This window comes from Ictidomys tridecemlineatus, chromosome 5, assembly GCF_052094955.1.
Source record: "Ictidomys tridecemlineatus isolate mIctTri1 chromosome 5, mIctTri1.hap1, whole genome shotgun sequence".
NCBI lineage: Eukaryota > Metazoa > Chordata > Mammalia > Rodentia > Sciuridae > Ictidomys > Ictidomys tridecemlineatus.
The window spans coordinates 24607931-24627579 of NC_135481.1; the positions used below are offsets into that span (position 1 = coordinate 24607931).

Sequence of the window (19649 nt, forward strand, 5' to 3'; positions counted from 1 at the left end):
TGGTGTCCATTGTTGCCTACCATAAGGTGGAGAGAGATGATGCATCACAGGTTCTCCTGTGATGGCAGGAGAACCCACCTGAGTTTAGAGAAAGGAAGAAACCAAGGTGCCTGTTTATTATGGTTATTAACATCTACCACAGAGCACTCCCCCACCTTTTTATTTCAGAAGCTGGTTCCAGGACAGGAAGTGTCTAAATTCTCCTTCCTCTAGTAGATCCCAACTACAGTCACCTTGACAGTTTCTTGGAGAACACAGAATCAAGTTCTGCCTGGTGGTGCATCCCTGTAATCCCAGTGGCTTGAAAGGCTGAGGCAGGAGGATCACAAGTTCAAAGGCAGCCTCAGCAAAAGCAAGGCACTAAGCAACTTAATGAGACCCTGTCTCTAAATAAAATACAAAGTAGGGCTGGGGATGTGGCTCAGTGGTCGAGTGCCCCTGAGTTCAATCCCCAGTACTTACCCCCTTTCCCCCCTAAAAAAAGTTCTAGAGAAAATAAAGTAGCAAAAATAGTGGAAGAGGCATGATTCTCATTGGATGATGCTGTTTATTGAAAGGAAATCTTACATGGAGGTAGCCACAATAAGAACATCTCTTCCCCATGACAATAAAAAGCAACCAAACCATACCCAAAAGCAAAAAACCAACAGAATAAGCCAATTGGCATGATAGAAGGACACTTCAAAGCAGGGAAAAATATAATAGATATATGGTGATTGTCTCAACATTGCATTTGGCCACATATTTGTTTTTACATAAAATATTTTCTTCAAGCTAGCTAAAGAAAACTCTTGAGCAGGGTTAGTTTTTAAAGCAATAGACAAAATATGTATATATAATAAAATCAAATAATGATAGCATATTCACACTAGGAAGGACCTGTGTCTAATCTTCATCTTGTCCAAGGCAGCACCCTGTTAAGGTCATGGGTAATGAGTTGAGCTGGGACTTGGAAAAAAAAAAAAAAATCTCCCTAAATCTCAGTCCAGTCAATCCCTTCCAGTAGCTTCCCAACCTGCTGTATTGCATGCCAACTCCATTACAGCTTAGGAATGTGCAATCATTCACAGGTTTGGAGGCCTCTTATCTGGGTGGTAACGTGTGTGTTTGGAATGGTGGCTTTGCTTCTCTTCAGGAGCACTTTTGCTTCTTGTTGCCAGCCTCACAGCTACCAGAAAGAATTAACCAGAATGAGGAGCAAATCAGATGCTCCCTCCCAAAGTCCTCAGGTGTGCTGTCTGGAGTTCAGAGTAGGCCAAGGCATTTCTGAGCAGGCTCATTGGCAAATGGATAGTAATGCAGCAGAGAAAGGAAGACCCCCTCCCAGTGTGACTTCAGACTAGTCACGTTCCCCAAGAAGACAGAGGCATGTGGGGCTGGGCATGGAGGTGCTCAGCCCTGTGTCAGCTTGATTACTGCCTATTGCCCTCTTCCTTGAACTCCAGGAGGGGAGGAGTTCTCGTCACTGCTGAGGTCCCAGGGCCAAGGACTGCACCTGATGTATCACAGGTGCCCAGGACGTACTTGCTAAATGGGTTAAGGGCTAAAAGGAAGAATCTGTCCACACCCAGAGGGTAAGCAGAGGCAAGAACCACCCCCAGCCATGGTGAGGGGACAGTAACCCTGGAGGTGGAGAAGGGCTTGGTTCTCTGGCTCCAGACACTCATCCTTCAACTGGGCCCATCACTCTGAATCCTGCTGAGTGGGCTCCGTGACTTGCCCCAGACCTCACCCGTTCCCTGTCACTGCTTGCAGGAGGGTGAAAGAAGCCCTCAGTTGGCATATCATGCCATTCTTTCCTCCCTCCTTGACGTCCATCTGAGCTCCAGCTCAACCTACCTCTTGTCTACACATGCCCCAGCTTTCAAGAACTTCTGTCTTCCTCACACTAATCCCCCACACACAACCCATCTCCCCCTTCCTCCATCACTTCACTAGATGCCTCCAGCCCTGTCCTGTCACTGAAGCCCAGGAACCCTGTCTCCCTGTGCCCTGCTATCTTCCCCATCCCAGGCCCAAGGGCAGTTGGGGGGAGGAAGGAGACATGACAACGGGGCCCCATCCTTACAGAAACCACACCACTTGTTAAACACCCTGCCTACAAGTCTCCCCTCCCCACCTGTATAAGTGGCGACTGGGCACTGGTCTTAGCATGGTTCAAAAACTATAATTTTAGGTAAAATAAGTAGCCAAGGTCATAGATACAGCCTACAGGTAAGCGACCTTCTGTCATCAAGCTGTTTACCCAGATCACCTGAATACCGACTCGCAGTATTGATTATCCACTGTCACTATGTCAATTCCTTTTGTCCAACTCTGATTTTCAAAGTGGTCTTGGTTCTTCGTCCTCTCTCTACTCTCTAACACTTAAAATCTAGTAGCTTCATATTTTAAGAAAGAATACTCAATATAGTGTGTGAACTTCACAAATGAGCCACCCTACAAAGGCTCTGGCATATTCCAAAATGGAACAGCAGCTGCCTGGGAGAAGGTCTGGTTAAAATATGTACAGTCTACATGTCACTTCCTCATCTGCACAGTGACTGTCAAGAAAAACTAGCATTTCGGACCCTTTCTCTTGGCAAAGGAGAGGAGGGCAGAAGCAGCCAATGAAAGTGGCCATGGAAAACGGCTGTGCAGAACGGGGCCTTCAGCCTATCAAATTACATTTTTGAAAATGCCCCATTGGGTGTGCTGGCTTCTCTTCCTCGTTTTAAATTGCAATAGCTCCATAAGATCCAAGAGCCACTGGACCTCAGAGAGACCCTAGGGAGGAATATAAGGTTGAGGAACCGGCATGTGGTGTGAAAAGGAAGTGGTGGGTCTCAGCTCGAGACACACTTCCTTCTGCTTTGGATGGCTGCAGTGTCCGTTAGGAAGGATGGGCCACTTCGGCCCTGGAAGTGGACTCAGATCTGGGTGGTGGCGGTGCTGTCCTTGGGAAGGGAGTAGCTCAGTGGTGCCTCATAGAGGCTTCCCCCATCGGTGCTGAGGTCGTCGTCGTCGTCCATGTCATCCAGCACTTTACTGGGCAGCTTCTTAAGTCTGCTGAAACAATAAGGGGCATGTTTCCTGGCCCTGGCTAGGGCTCATCTCTAATTTGGAGATGGAGGAAGATCTTGAGTTCCCTGTTCTCCCCAGACCGGCCCATGGACTGCTCTGCACCTCAGTTCCTCCAGGTAACAAACTACCCACTGCCCACCTTTCACTACCAGAATTGATGTTGGAAGGCTGGGCCAGGATCAGTAGTATTGGTTCCTCCTCTGATGCAAACTCCAATATGGCTTGGCAGGCATTGTTTTTGACCCTGTCTTAATATTTTAAAATTTTCATACCTTATTCGTCAGATTATATGCAATATATTTTTTTTCAAATGTTGCATTAAAATGTTATTTTGATTCCTTAAATGTTGCACCCTAATGCTGACCTTAGGGCCAGTTTCCTAATGAAGATGCCCTGTGTTATAGGATTCTAAAAGGGCTAAAGCCTTTTGTCCATTTATGAGAACTACCTGGGCAACTGGCACAGAGCCCCCCAGGCATGTCCAGTCTCCAAGAAAGGCTTACTCTATAGTTGAGCACGAACCTAACCTCAACCCTCCCCTCAATGCCCTAGGCACTGATCCTGTGGTAGGGAAAGCAACCATCCTGCCCCATCTATCCTCATCATTAGAACTTCAGGAGAGGAGCTTGGGAGATGCCAGTCTTCCATGAGATAAACAGGCTAGGCCAAGAATTGTCCCTCCATGTTGGTGAGAGCTAGTCTGACCTCTGAGCCTCAGTTTCCCTTTATGGTCAACAGGAGTATGACACTGAAGCACTGATGTAAGGATGACATATGAGACCTTACTGAATATGTGGAATGACAAGTTAGGCAAAATGACTTTCATTTCTAGGATGGGATGACCCCAAAAGGCAACAATAAGGAACTGGCTTGGGACAACAGGAATGGGAATGTTGTGAAAGCGTCAAGAGCTCCTCAAACATGGGGCGGGGCAACACAGACCACCACTTTTACCCACCTTAAGTCCTTCTTCATGGAATTGAGCTGCCCCTGCAGCTGCTCGTTCACATCTATCTGCTCCTCCAGCTCCCTCTGCAGCTTCTTCTTAGAACTTTCCAGTCTGTCGATTTCCTCCTCAGCCTCCTCTACCTGTCGCTTCATTGCTTTCAGGCGCAAGCTCAGCTGCATTGGGAGAGAGGGCGGGTTGAATGCTGGCTGAAGGCCCAACCCAGCTAGGACATAGAAGAGGTCTGGTAGGAGATGCCAGGGGCCCAGACACCTCCTCCTCGGGCAACCAGTCTCATGGAAAAAGAGCATCCTTGCTGAGGACCAAGTTTAGGGTTTGAAGTTTACTGAGACCTCCTACTTCAGTAGGCTTTAAGTCTCCATTCTGTGATGAAAGTCAAGAGGAGGACTCAGCCCCACTCACTCCAGGCATCTGGCCTCCTCCTGCTTTCCCTGCCTCAGACACAGGATCTCATCTGAGAACAAGAGGTGCCCTCACCTGGTCCTTCTGATCGGTCAGCGACAGATGCTCATCGTCCACCTGCATCACCAGCTCCTTCACTTTCCGCTCCAGCCTTCGGTTGCTGAGCTGTAGGCTGGCCCGGTCCCTGGAAGAGCAGGGGAGGCAGAACTGAGCACCCCCTCATTCTCAGCCCTGTAGGAAGCCCAGGCTGCAGAGGAGGGGACACTCTCACCAGGGGAGCTTAGGGTCGAGCTTGAGGTTGGGAAGGTAGACAATTATACAGGACCACTCTTTTTGACAAAGAAATGAGATTATGAGAAAGGGCATGCCTTGTTAAAGGTGGCAAGGCCAGGGAAGGGCTGGGCTGGCCTGTCCCAAGTTCTTCTACTCCTGAGCATTTAACTCTTTATTTATTTATTTATTTTAGTTGTAGATGGACATAATACCTTTATTTAATCTATTTATTTATATGTGGTTCTGAGGATCAAATCCAGTGCCTCACACGTGTTAGGCAAGAGTTGAGCCACAACCCCAGCCCCCCTGAGCACTTAACTTTGTATGGCAAAGAGTTACAGTCTGCTGGCATTTTGGGTCCACTCCAGGCTGCTCCCTAAAAGTCCTCCTAAAGAAGCACATACATATGCATGTGTACTGCACCCCTTCTAGGAAAGTGAGAAGCTGTGAGGAAAACTAAGGCTGGCCAAGTGCATCCTGGTGCTGGTCCTCAGCCTGTGAATGAGAGCTGCAGAGAATCATGGCGACCTGAGCTCACATCCCTCATCTCTGCTTGGATGCACCTGGTCCTCAGGGCAGAGTTAGCCCCCTGATCTCTAATCTGACTCAAATTCAGTTGCTGTGAGGCAAGCTGTTTTATTGAAGGGACAGAGAGAGAAACAGTAAGCATAGTGGAAAAGCTGTGGTCTTAGAAACCAAGATATAAGTCTTGGTCCAGCTAGCTATGTTACTCAAGTCACTTACTCTGATGGGTCAGCTTTCTCACCCATAAAATGGAAATAATAACAGCAAAGTTGTACTTGCTCTGCCTTCTATTTGTACTAATAAGGATGGGAAGAGATACCTGGCATAAAAGCACTCTAATGGGATGACCATGACCCACCAGGGCCTCTGCCCCACCCTGTACCAGGCTCACCTCTCCTCACTCTCCAGACGGTCCTCCAGCTCTGCAATCCTGGCCTCCATTTGCACCACCAGCCCTTCTTTACTGGACCTGTAGGAACCTTCCAGATGGATAATCCGACTCTTTAAGTCCTTGTTCTGGAATCAGACAGGGAGATTGTGAGGGCTGTGTGTGTGCCATGCTCTCTGAGCAAAGCAGAATATGAGATGAAGCCAAGTATTTGGGTGATGTCCATGCTAGCACACACTGGGTTACAGGACCTGGGGAGCCCACAGATGGTTGTAGAGAATACCCTTGACCTTGGGTTTTAGAGGGTCAAAGAAAGAGACTATAATATCCCCCTTATGAACCTGAAAGGAGTTGTATGGCAGGTCCTCGGACTCCCAAGCCTCACACAGCTTGGGCTTGTCCTTTTACAAAACTCTGGGGATGGGCAGGTAGAAGCCCCTGGGGCCAGCTGCCCTCACCTGTCTCTCCAGGGAAATCTTGTCACACTCCAAGTCTTGCCTCACAGCTCTCTCCTGAAGTAGCTCATTCCTCATCTGCTCCATCTATAACAAGCAGAACAAAAGCCGAGAGGTTAAAGAAATGGTCCTACAAACTCTGTACTGAAATGGTTCCCAGGAGCTGAATTCCATCAACCAAGTCAAGTCTCTTCATGAAGAAGGCTGATTGAGAGGGGACCCCGCATGATGTCTGCTCTTGGACACAGCATCTATTTCTTATGTGTTCTTGGCTTTCCAAATTGTGAGGATAGTTATATGAATAACAATAACCATCACAGCTAACCCAGCTGTTATAGGCTGAATTGTCTCCCCCAAAAGATATGCTAACACCGTACCCCTTGCTAGATCTGATGTGACCTTAATTGGAAAGAGGGTTTTTTGCAGAAGTGATCAGGTTTAAAAGAGACACTGAGGTAGGCCCTAATCCAGCATGACTGGTATCCTTATAAAAATTAGGGAGTCGGGATGCAAAGACAAATGTACACAGGGGGATGCCTGCCTTGTGAAGACAAAGATCCAGGGAGAATGCCCTCTGATGTTGGATGACTGCAGTGATGGATCTATAATCCAAGAAGTGTTAAAGATTGTCTGCAAAACACTGGAAACAAGGGAGGCAGCAAGGAAGGATTCCTGCAGGTCTGAGGCTCTGCCAACAGTTTGATTTCAGATTCAAGGCCTCTAGAACCATGAGACAATGCTTCTTTGTTCTAAAACACCAGTTTGTTACAGTAGTCCTAGGAAACTTGATACACTCGCTTAGACTCCGTGACTGCACTACTATCCTGTGACATTCCCCCCAAAACCCTGAGAAGCAGGCAATATTATCTCTGCTGAGGACATTAGGGCTTGGGGAAGTTAATCACTTATAAGGGGATTAACTGCCAAGTATCCCTGGGACTGAGGAATTTCTCAGGGCACAGGACTTTCAATGCTAAGATGGGGAAAATCCCAGGCAAACCAGGATGAATCACTCAACTTACCCAAGATCTACAGAAGTGGCACTAGAGAGGAATGAGTATCCACCTGAGCTCCTGCACTGCATTACAAGGCCACACTTCAGAAAGGGCTTCCTTTCTCATTCCAGAAAGGGAAGTCAGAACCTGGGGCAGCTCCAGGCCCTGACCAAAGGCTCTGAAGTGAAGTCAACTTCATATAGAAGTAGGAGAGGAGCCTCACTGAGCAGCATGAGCAAGAAAGCCTCTCTCCTGTCACCATTTCCTCTCCTCAGTGCCAGTGCACCTCCTCAGCAGGAGTGACACTGAATATCAGAGCAGAGGTCCCAGAACTAACCAGCAGAGGGCACCCTGAAGAAGGCAGGAGAACTCAGGTGAGCCCGTTCAGTAAAATCACCCATTCCTTAAGGATGAGAAACACATTCCAGGGTCCAACATGGCTAAGAGAGGCAGATAAGAGTTCCTGAACCACCCACAGGGCCTGTGGAGCATTTGAAATAGGCTCACCTGGCCACAAGTTGAGTTCCAAAACTTTATCCCAGTTTCCAGTGCCATAACCAAAGTACCCTTTGTGTTCATCAGAGGGACCCAGGAAAGGCTCCAGAACTCTCTTGCATTCATCCCAACAGTCCTGGGGAAGATCTCCTTAACATCTGGTGGCACAGGAACCATGGCTGCTGGTGCAAAAACCCTTGGAGTCCCCTGTCCTTGTCCTGAGAGATCTGGAGACAATCCTCTCCACAACTCACACCTCTGAGACTGTAGCAGCTGCTGCCCCCAACCCCAGCACCATCAGGGCTCAACTCTGATACACACCTTTGGAAGCAAAATCATACCCCTGCCTTCAGGAACTGTTGCAGTTTAGACTGCTGAGGCACTAGATATGAAAGACAGTCACACAGACTGTTTTTAAGTTCCCCTATAGCCAAACCACTTATCTAACTGAAAAATTATATGCTATCTAAATGAGCAAAATCTTTTCCAACAAAAGCTACTTCATAAAATTGGGAGAAACAAACATTACACAAGATGTGCAGACAGAGAAACAAGTAAGGACAGAGAAACATGGAAGGAAACATGACGCTTCCAAAAGATAACAATTCTCCATAAACTGATCTCAATTTGAAGAAAGTCAATAAATTGCAGCAGGAATTAATCTGTCTAAACAAAGTTCAGTTCCTGATGACTTCACTGTTGAATTCAATAAAATATTTATGGAACTGTTCCAATTCTTTTAAAATTATTGCAAAGAAAAATGAAAATGGACTAGGCAACAAAACTAAAAATAAACAAAATGAGATTATATCAAATTAAGAAGCTTCTGCACAATAAAGGAAATAATCAATAGAATTAAGAGATAACCTACAGAATGGGAGAAAATATTTGCAAACTATTCATCCAACAAGGGATTGAAATCCAGAACAAAGAACTCAAAAAAATTGAATCATTCTGTGTGTGTGTGTGTGTGTGTGTGTGTGTGTATATATATATAACATATACATCTCCAATTCAACAATGGGCTAAAAAACCATAGATGCTTCTTAGAAGAAGATACAAGTACCTAAAAAAATAAAAATAAAAAAAAAACCCTGCTCAGTCTCATTTATCACCAGAGAAATGCATAACAAAACTATAGCAAAATATCATCTCACCTAGTTAGTATAGCTATGAAACAAAATGCTGGCATATAAAAGAGGAATTCTTATACAAATTTACATTTCCATCAACAGTGTATATCTATTATAGAAAACAGTGGAGCAATCCCTCAAAAAAAAAAAAATACAATATACTCTAGCAACTCCACTATTGGGTGTATCCTCAAGAAGAAATTATTGCAACAAAAAGATATTTGGACTCCCACATTTATTACAGCACTATTCATAGTAGCTAAAATAGAGGGTCACTCTAATGCCTTTAGTGGGTGAATGGATAAAGAAAATGTGGCATATTTAAACTATAGAATACTATTCAGCTATTAAAAAAAAAGAATGAAATCCTGTCATTTATAACAACATGGATGGAACTGGAGGTCATTATGTTAAATTAAATTAGCCAGACACAGAACAACAAATCCCACATGTTCTCATACATTTGTGGAAACTACTAAGTCAAAATGGAGTAGAGGTTACCAGGTAAGGGAAGGAACAAGGGGAGAGAGAAGTTCTATAAAAGGCACCAAAACAGAGAGGAGGAATTACTTCTGGTTCTTCTTCAGCACAGCACTAACTACAAAAATATGAGATATTTAAAAATGACTAGGAGAGTATAGAAGTCCCCCAAATAACAATGATTAATGGTTGAAGAGCTGAAATGCTTATGACCCAATTTGACTTCACGTACTGTGTGTGTGTATTGAATGACCATAGTGTATCCAAAGGATGAACAAATATGTCTCAAACCAAAACAATAATAAAAGAAAACACCCAGGGGCTGGGGTGTGATTTAGTGGTAGAGCACTTGCCTAGCATGTGTGAGGCACTGAGTTCAATACTCAGCACCACATACAAATAAATGAAAAAAAATAAAGGTCCATCAACAACTAAAAAAAATTTTAAAAAAAGAAAAAGAAAGCAGGGGAGGTCATCCAGTTTCCTTAGGGCATCTTATAGAGAGCAAGGAAAAAATGCCAGCAATGCAAAGGCTCAGCAGGCAGATCCCGGAACACTCCGCCCCAGCCCCTCCATTCCACTTACCCCAGAGTCCTGAGAATCACATGTTGCAGAGAAAGCACTGGAACATTTCCTGTAACTGCTTATGAGCACAAAGTCCACAGATAACGAATGCAGGCTCACAGACCCACTCTGAACAGTTTCTGCACCAGCTGACGAAACCCACATGCAGAGGTCATCGGAACAGCCCAGCTATGGACTGTGGACATGCTTCCCCCCAGGGAAAGCCAGTCTGATCATGGCCTTGAGGCCCAATCCCACACTTCAGTAAGGACAGGGCACACCTTTCACAAAAATGTGGTGGGAAGCAATCACACAGACTAGCAGCACTGGACCTGCTTCTCTGCATCGCTCTGCCATTCACCTGAGTGTGACCCTATTCATCTTAATCTGGGATACAGGCTCCTCATCCCTAAACAAGGAACGGGAATAAGATAGTCCATGAGGACCCTTCCAGCTGGTCTGTGACATGATGTCTACTCTCAGGTTCCTGCATCATGCCCCTTCTGAAGAAGCCAGAAGACCCTGCCTTAGGCAAAAGTAGCCACCCTCTCTTGCCTTTGGGAGTTCCCCCTATAGAGGAGAAGGTGAAAATATACATTGTCAAGGTGACAGTGGGCAGGTGTTTATGAATGCAGAGGAATGGTTACAGAAATGATCAAGTGGGTCCATTCATTGCTTAAATAATATTATTGGTCTCATACAGACACTGTGACAAAAAGACCCACTCATTGACTGCCCTCATCACAGATTCCTCCAGAACTAAAGCAGAGATGGAGGTGAACATCCAGAGGGCTGGAGAGAACACAGCTAGAGTCTGCAACAGAGAAACCCTGCACCTATCAGCAGGTGAGGGTAAGATGTCATGGAGGAGGGACAGTTATAGAGGACAAAAAGAAGGGAGTATGAGCAAGAGAGCAGAAGAGCAGGGTCCAGACACTGGGCTCAGCACCAGAGTAGGGAGGCAACTTTCTCTAAACCAGGGGAGAAAGAAGCCAGGGCTCAGGGATATAGATTCCTACAGCTCAGAAGGAAAGTCAAAGGCAAGAAAGGGAGAAAAGAGGTTGTTTTCCTCAACTGAAGGGATACAGAGACCATTTTATCTATCTGCTGGTCGAACAAGAATGATATTTAGAAATAAAGTAGTTGTGCACTGTAAGTTCAAAAAACACCAAAAGAAAAAAGTCCAGCAGATCAGAGGCAAGAGTCCCATTGTGATCATATAGGTCAGGGGACCAGAAGGGAAGTACCCAGAGCCCCCTCTCAAGCCAGATGCTGGGCCATTGAGTCTATATCTGAGCCCATGAATCCTCCTAGAAACCCAAGCAGGTTTTGCCACCATGCTTTTCCAAACGGATAGAAACATGCCTGAGTCCGAGGGAGTTGGAAGCAGTTTTGGGATTCTAGCCCAGGTACTCTTACTAAAATTCATATATGCCTTTTCCCCCTTCCCATAATCTCTCAATAAATGGAGAAAATGCTACAGAAGAGGAAATTCTAGTAAGGACTTTAGAGCCCCAGAGAAAGTGTCTGCAGTGTAGCGAGGCAGTGTGTGTCCTGGGGGATGGATTGAGGATTGTCATAGTCACTCAGCTGGGGGCTCCAGACAAATTTGCACTGAAAGCAGGAACCACTGTCTTGCTCCCTCATTACCAGCAGCTGGGAAATGTGCATCCCACTAGGAAACAGACCTCCCTGCACAGAGAGCTCTGAACAGGGCAGCATTCCCAAGGGTCTCTACAAGTTCAAGCCCTCCCTGGAGAGCCCCCAGGCAAATGGCAACTCCCCAAAGGAAAATGGAAAGCAAAATGGTCATTATTCATAGTCCACCACATCCTCTCAAAAGATGGCTATTAAAATGAAAGTGTGAAATAAATCAGATTGGAGAACAGGAAGGATTAAAATTGCAACCATAAAACTGAACAGTTACTATGATTTTTCTTGAATATTTTTGCAAACATTCTTCAAAAAGGACTGTCTGACAATGCATTCTAAAATAAATCCACTATGTGGAGCCTTATACAAGGTATTCTACAAGGTTTTGTGGACAACGCCCTGAGAAGGATGGTCTCACTGCAAACCCAGAAGTATTCTAGTAGTAGCTGCTTGTGGCTGTGCTTCTCAATACAGGAATCTCAAAGACTGGGTCCAAGAACTTGGATCAGAGTTTTCTTACCATGTCCATATGGGTAAAATGAAAAGCACCTGGCCTGGGTTGGCCAGCCTCCTTCTTAGGGCCAAGAAAGAAAACTCAAGGCCAGAAACATTTCTATATAAGCTTAGTGCTTTACATGCTATTTACAACTATATTATATAGACACAAACTTTCCAGTCAAATTGAAAACAGAACAGGAGCAGAGGCAAAGTTTATCACAGCTGGGTTGAAAGAATGCTAAACTCTGAACATTTACATCAGAAAAATAACGGTATTAGATTCCCGTGGGCTTTACATAAGCAATACCCATGACCAGAGCCTGCTCTCTGGATTAGAAGCAGCTGCCTTTTGGGTTAATGAAAAGCTAACGATATTTATGATTGCTAATAACAATATTTAACCCCATCACCTGTGTTTATCATCGGACTGTGAAGAGCCTGGCAGGCCTAGGCTCCTGAGCTGGATTTGAAAATCATAATCACAAGAAAATTATTATAAATTAACTGTAATGTCAAGTCTTAGAGCAGCCAGTATAATAAAAGACAGTTCTGAGCCTTGGATCATTTTAACTAAAAGAAAAAGGAGAAAACCCACTTTGATCTCTCGCTTACTTCCTGTCTAGGAGACTCACAGTCTTAGTTATTGGCAACGGCAGCCACTGAGGAGCAGGTGTGAACTGGCCACTGAGGAGCAGTTCCCAAAAGTGAGTGCAGATGCCTGCAGCTTTTTCCACTGGGGTTTGGCCTGCAGTTGCCCAGGCAACAAGGCAATCTTGCTCAGCCCCTGGAAAGACAGTGAAGCTACCCGAAGTTCAAGTTGGTATTTTTCCTCAGCCTAAGAGCGGCTTGGGCTGGATATGAGTCATCTTTCCACTGGGCTGGGTGATCCTGGCTTCCATGGCCAAGAGATTACCTCCTATTTAGGCCCAGCCCTGCTAACTGTTTGCACTTATCCACCAGCCAGCACAACACTGCCCATCACACCAGAACTCCAGCTGGCTTGACATTTAAACACCAAGCTAGACACCCCTCTGGCTATTTGAATCCTGTACTCATAATGAGAGTCACAGGATGATCAGGTGAACTTAAATCCTCACCCATCTCAAAAAAAACACCAGTGACACTAGGCACTGTGGTACACACCTGTAATGTCAGTGACTTGGGAGGCTGAGGCAAGAGGATGCAAGTTTGAGGCCAACCTCAGCAACTTAGCAAGGCCTTGTCTCAAAAAGATAAAAAATAGAAACAGGACTGGGGATGTAGCTCAGTAGAAAAGTGCCCCTGAGTTCGATTCCGAGTACCAAAAAGAAAGAAACACCATGACATTATTTTTAACTTAGGAGTAAAGGTTCGGATGTACTTGTGGAGGAAGGGGAGCTCTTCAAAAGCCTTACATACATAGAGTTAAAGTGTAGCCCCACCTTTTATAAATCCTGTGACCACATTTGGTCATTGTACCTTGTGAGCCCTGAAAACAATGAGAAAGCATGTGAGAGACATGGCACAGCCCTTGGCATTTGGAGAATCCACAGTATGGAGGACAATCACTATAAATGGAAACATGGTTTTTGGAGGAAGGAGGGGAAACGAGATTTCTCAAGATTTAAACCAGTTAAATACCTATTACTGAACTGAATTCTCCTTCAACTTCTATGTCCATTAGAAACCTTTCCATGTATGGTGAAACTACATTTGGGTATGAAAATAGACTTTCTTCACCTCTGTTGTATTAAAAAATATCACTTTATCACATCCGTATATATCCCTTCTCTTCCCTATCAACCAAATACAAAAACAAAGAGTCCAAGCCTCCGAAAAGTCTTAAACACTTTTCTCTCAATTAGGATTCCCTGACTTTGTCAGTCTGAATCATAGGTTCTGAGCATGTATCGGGGAGAAAAGACCTCAGAAAGGTTTGGAACTAATGTTACCAGCAGGTACTAAGTGTCAAATATATACATAAGGAAGAGAACAAAACAGATGCACAAAAAGGATGGAGGGCTTGGTCTCAGTTCCTTTCTTCCCTGAGAACAGCCCAGTTGAGGCCTCCTCCCTTTCTCCTGTCCTTACCCCAACTCTTGCTACACTCATCTTCTAGAACCCTGTATGCTTCACTGTACTGAACAACTTTGATGGGTCCCCACTGCTTTCAAGATACAGCCATTCAAAAGCCTCAATCTGCTTTTCCAAACTAATCTCTTTTCCTTCCCCAACAGAAACCAGAACACACCTGTCCCTTCTTAGCTCCTCAGCATGCTATATGTCTATTCTTATCTCCCAACTTGGTTCCTGTCACTCGTTGCATCTCATGTTCCATTCCCCCTCCTCTGAGTTGGTATCAGTCTTCCTCTTTCTTCAAAGCTGACTTGAGGTTAAGCTTCCTTTAACTCTGCCTGGATCCCCCTTGCTAGGATGGTCTTTCCCTCATTTGCTGCTCACGTCCTTCCCCTTGGCGCTTAGCATCTGCTACTTATCGTTTTCCATTTTTTAAATCTGTATATTTCCTTAAACAAATCTCAGCACCTCAAGAACAGGGACCAAGCTAATTTTGTAGCTTTTCCACAATGTCAGGTCCACAGTAAGTATCCATCACATTTTACATGCATTAGCAGATAGAACACTGTCTTTGGAACCAGGAGAACTAAGGCTAACCTCTGAAGCTAACTGCTGCAAGACTCTGGTCAAACCACTGGGTGGCTCAGAGCCTCAAATCTCTGGAACCATCTGGAGAGCTTCCATCTGAGGGGTTGGCCATTCACCAGTACTGCTGGGAAACCTTCTCAGAAAAAGGGGAAAGAATGGGAGGTGTTGGGGGGTGGGGGGAGCAAAGATTCAGGGGGAGAATCTTACAAGAATTCAGGATTTAAGTAAAGAGAGATACACTTTAACTTTTTTAATTTAAGGAGAGCAAGATCCAAATTTTCCCATGCTTTCCCTTTCTGGTGTCTCTTGGTTGTTGGCTGGGATTCTTAGAGCCAATGCTATTTATCAGGTTCAGGATAATAGGCACCATTTCCTGTTCCTTAAGAACCAGGGGGTTAAGGGGGTGTCATAGGGTCAGCATTTGGCAGGGCTAGGATGAAGGATCTCAGGTTTGCAAGTTTCTCTTTACTTGTTCTGATTCTAGCATGAAAGCAGCGGGCATGTGGCCCTGGAAGTTAACCTAAGTGGACTGAAACAACTTCACAATGAGGGCCCAACTGCCTACACCCAAGAACTCTCTATACAACCTTCACTTGAAGAGGCAGACAATAAGCTTCAGATCAACCTCAACTTTGAGCACTAAGTGCTTTCCAGTGAGGCAGGTATTCAGTCAACACATTTCTCTACTCTGCCTCTCAGCTCCTGCAGCCAAGGCCAGAAGCTCTGAGAATTCAGTGAAGACAGAGCACATTATCTTGGGGATTTGGGTTTGGTTTTTACCAGTTTCTACATCAGTTTGAACCTGGTGCTCAGTTTCTCCATTTATAACAAACACCAGATGTTTTCCTCCATACCTCAGAATGCAGTGAGAAGAAAGAGAAGAGGGAAAGAGCCAATAGGGAAAAGAGCTACAGACATTTGCAGAGCTCCTCTTTTTGGGTGTATCCTTTACATTCAGGGAGAGTTAAAGGGTGAATTGGATACTTTGTTTTATTAAACCTTCTCAATGCACTTCAAGGTTAAAATTTAGAAAAGACTTCAGAATCTCCTGGATTAATAACTTGTTTCATAGGTTTGAGAGGCTAGGGCTTCCCCAGAGTCCCCTGGACTAAAGCAGGAGCAGGACAGGTACTCTAGGCCAGAGCTCTTTCCTGCAACCCTTAACTTCCTCCCTGGATGGACGTCAGGTTCTTGGCTCAGTGACCTTGGCTCAGTCAACCTTGACCATATTAGAGAGCAATACCCATCGCCACAATCTAAGTGCTCTACTCAGAGGGAAAGGAGGAGGCCAAAACGACCCCAGGCCAGGTACCTCAAAGTCCTGGGCCAGCAGCCATGCCAAAGGAGCCAACCTCATTCTAGTGTAAGTTTTGGTTTTGGTATAAAACATGAGACTGGAAGTCTGCTTCAACTGCCTGGGCATTGATGAGAGGCCACACTTTCCCACCACTCCTCCTCTTGGGCATAAGTCACAAGAAGGGTTGGCAAAACAAATTCCTGGTCACTCTTCTGTCATTATGAATGCTTAGCAGATCCTGGAATGCCCCGTGGTAATGTGATCACTTAGCTAAGCTGTTGGGAACGCATAACAAAATGCTGTTTTTTCCAGTAAGAGATGCAGACTTCCCTAAGAACTCTGGGGGCCAAGTGTCAAGGTTGAGCTCTCTGTCTGGGCTTTGATTTTCAGAAAACTTCTTAACCTCTGCAGCTTAAGCCTGAGCAGCTGCCACCACCCCCAAATGCTATAAGGCCATTAGCACAGCCCTGGAACCTACAGGCAGAACTTGGGCTCCATGGAGTCTGGATCTCCTTCATCATCAGGAGCACAGCAGTATGAGCATCACATTTGATTACAAAGTGCTCTTGTCAGCATGGAAACAGGGCAGGTGCAAAAAAGCCATAGATCACCTGCAGTTTTGAACAGGGGCTGCCTGCTCACTGTGTCCCTAAACACTGACACCCCCTATTCTTGTCATCCTGAGTGAGGTAATGTACGTGAGGGAGCAGATGGGAGAACAGAAAGTCCCCTTTCAGACAGGGAAGATTTTGCCCAGATCACTTGCATTTCAGATTTTTAATTTTAATCTTTTATAAAATAATTTCTTAATTGATACATGGCAATATTCCAAGGTTTAGGGGTTAACCTTTTTAATGCTAATCCTAGCCCCCTCCCCCCCCCAAAAAAAAATCCCAGTCAAAATCCTAGTGTATGTTCAATTTCTCTGTTCCCATTTTTCAGTACCGGGCATAGAGTTACACTGCCATAAAAACACATCCTATGAGAAGTCTCTACCCATGTTCAACAGGCATCATGGAAATAAGGGTTGAGGTTGAAGGGCAGATTTAAACAGCCACAGAGTGCTCTGAATTCTTGTTCCAAAGTTTCGTATCAGTCAAGTGGTTTGGGCATGCACTGGGGGCACAGAAACTACTTAACAGTGTCACCACTTTCAAGTGATAGGACCACTGTTCTCCAGCTCCACCATTGCAAGGATATCACATAGTCCCTCTGAACCTTAATCAAGAAATGGAAACACAACCAAAAAAAAAAAAAAAAAAAAACCCTTGCGATAACACTGAGAGTAGCCTGGGAAACTGGTGCAGTTATCCACAGCATGAGAACAAGAACCACCCGGGACAGCCTCACAGTGCTGTCTTAAAGATCTAATGTTAAGTGAAACTCATTCAAAACTGAAAAAGCATTCACTCAGAAGGTACTGTTATGGTTGAGTGAAGGCTTCACGGGTGTACATATTGCCACTTACCTTGAGAACTGCTTACAAGGCAACAGCATGGATTTGCTTTCTACTGCACCTAACATAGTATTGCTGCCACTTGTCACACAATGGCTTGATGAACCAAAAACTGAGTGCCTCAGGGCTAAGTACTTAGCCCATTCTAGTTAATAGACTGTCGGAACCTTCTACTTTATGTCACTTATTCTCTCATTCTAGTGATTCATTATGGTGAAGAATACTCAGTTTTTTGTCATTTTCCATATGGTATGAACTTCCTCTCCCTGTCCTCACTGAATGCTCATGTTTAACCTCTCTCATTTTCTTTGTCATACTGTACAGTACCTGTTCCCTGCTCCGAGTGATTCTCTCAGACAGCAAATCCGAGTTGTTTCTTTCTTCTTCTAGTTCCATCTCCAGTTGGGACACCTTGTCCTGAGAAAGAAATCACACACAAGTTATTTCACTGTCATGGACTCAGATCAGAAGCAAGCATTGGCTTGTGGGAGGAAAACCCCAAGGCAAATGAGAACTCAGTTGCATTGGGGTATAGGAATAAGATATGTCTTCTACTTCCCAAAGCAGGTATTTTTAAAACCATGCATTTTATTGCTTTTGTAATATAAAATGTAATTGTGCATGCAGAAAATACATAAAAGAAGAAAAAACTACCACAATCCTGAACACAAAATCTAAAGATATTTTGGCATGTCTCCTTTAAGTCTTTTTTTTCTCCCTATGAATCAACAATTTTCAATAGATCTACCTAAGCCATTTAGTTGCCTGTTAAAAATTAACATGGGGCCTGAGAAACCATCCCAGGCAAATTTCTCTAAATAGTTCATGCTCAAGACAATGTTTTTCCTCCCTCCTGCTTAGAGTTTCCAAGAACCTTCCTCCTGAAAGCATAGCAGCAGCCTTCCACACCCGCCTCTCCTCTGGGAACCAGGCGCTCCAGGCACTATTTAGTTCCAAACCTGCCTTTGAATACACAGAGCCCTGGTGGCCAGTTCTGGTAAACTCATCATCACAAATGAATAATTTGTCTTCCTTGCTGGCTTCTAATTTAATATCACTGACTGTTAAGAGAAAAGGATTTCAAAGCAGTTTTGTGTATGAAAAGAGACTTCCAATGTGAACCAGCCCATCTAGCACTGGGGGATGGTGGGGTTTATGGCTGTGTTTCTCCTGACACTAGTAGATTAGTCATAGATCTGGGTAAACTCAGAGCCACACATACTTAAAAGCAATCGGCATTCTGAGTTTTTAAATGTGAGCCTGCAGCATTTGTATATGAATTTGCAATGGCCAAAGCTGATGGACAAGGGATGGATATATCGATAAGCATCAAAAATTAAACTCTCAGAACTCCTGTGAAGGACCTCCCCTGGTATTGATCATAACCTATAGGAAAACTAAAAAACTCTCTCCCAGGAACAAAGTCCAAAAAGCCAACTCTGGACAGAGACTTGGGTCCTATCCCAAGCTGCCTGTTTCTTGAGTGGTTATCTACTCCCCTGTTCTGTTTCAGTGCAGTCAGAAACCAAGGATCAATCCCCAAGGGCTGCATTTATATCCAACAGACCAAGTGTCTGAGTTTATAGAAAATGTCCATCACTAGGAGAACTCTCAAATCCTAAGAATGAATTTGTTAAGTGCTAGGGAAGGACCAGACAAGACATTCATTATAGCAAGACAGTCCTGCCAGCCATCTCTTAAGAAGAAAATATCCCTTGAGCACCTTTCGTGGTGGCAAAAACCTTGAGAGCCAGTCATTCTCTAATTAATGGAAAAATCTCTAGAATGATGCAGAGGGGCAAATGAAGCTTAGCTATGCCACTGCCTCCGGACCTTAAGTCAGCCAGAGGAAATGCTCTTTTTAGTCAACTACAGAGGGAGATGACCCAACCCAATCATCAGCTAAAATCACTTCTTACTGGGACTCTCTTCCTGTCCCAAATCCAGACTAGTGCAAGGTCCAGGCCAGGGCTCATCACAGCAAAGTTCTTTCCCACTACCTGAAGGGCTTCCTTTTGCTTTAAACCAGGTTGCCTGAACCTAGAGTAATCCGTTTCTAGTTAACTGGGTTGACCTTAGCTTGCCTTAAAATAACCTCCCCTACAAAGGCCAGAACTAAGAGTTAGTAAAATAGAGCAATCTTATAAAAAAAAGCAATAAAACCATAATCAAGTTATTCTGGTCTCTAAAAGAGGCCAATCTCATAAAATCTTCAATGGTTGAAACATCACTCCCTAGATATAAACTATTAAGTCCCCTGGAGGCTTTAAAAAGTTATTTCTGCTTCTTTGCAAAGCTGAATCAGGAATTCCATTGATTCTGAATTTAAGCCATCTCTTGAGCACTGTCTGTCTTTTATCAA

At 44.6% G+C, this 19649-nt stretch overlaps 1 protein-coding gene across 4 annotated transcripts in view; it reads right to left on the reverse strand.

Moving 5' to 3' along the window:
- Window positions 1-527: 527 nt before the first annotated feature.
- Window positions 528-19649, reverse strand: part of Cgnl1 (cingulin like 1) — a 152652-nt gene continuing 133530 nt past the window's right edge. For all 4 annotated transcript variants that reach the window (XM_040274720.2, XM_040274718.2, XM_005316615.5 and 1 more), the window contains 6 exons: window positions 17615-17704; window positions 6077-6160; window positions 5622-5746; window positions 4508-4616; window positions 4022-4185; window positions 528-3045 (listed from right to left, as the gene is read on the reverse strand). In XM_040274720.2, the coding sequence (XP_040130654.2) occupies window positions 2910-3045; window positions 4022-4185; window positions 4508-4616; window positions 5622-5746; window positions 6077-6160; window positions 17615-17704 (708 nt within the window). In that variant the 3' untranslated portion in view covers window positions 528-2909. The remainder of the gene's footprint in view (window positions 3046-4021; window positions 4186-4507; window positions 4617-5621; window positions 5747-6076; window positions 6161-17614; window positions 17705-19649) is intronic.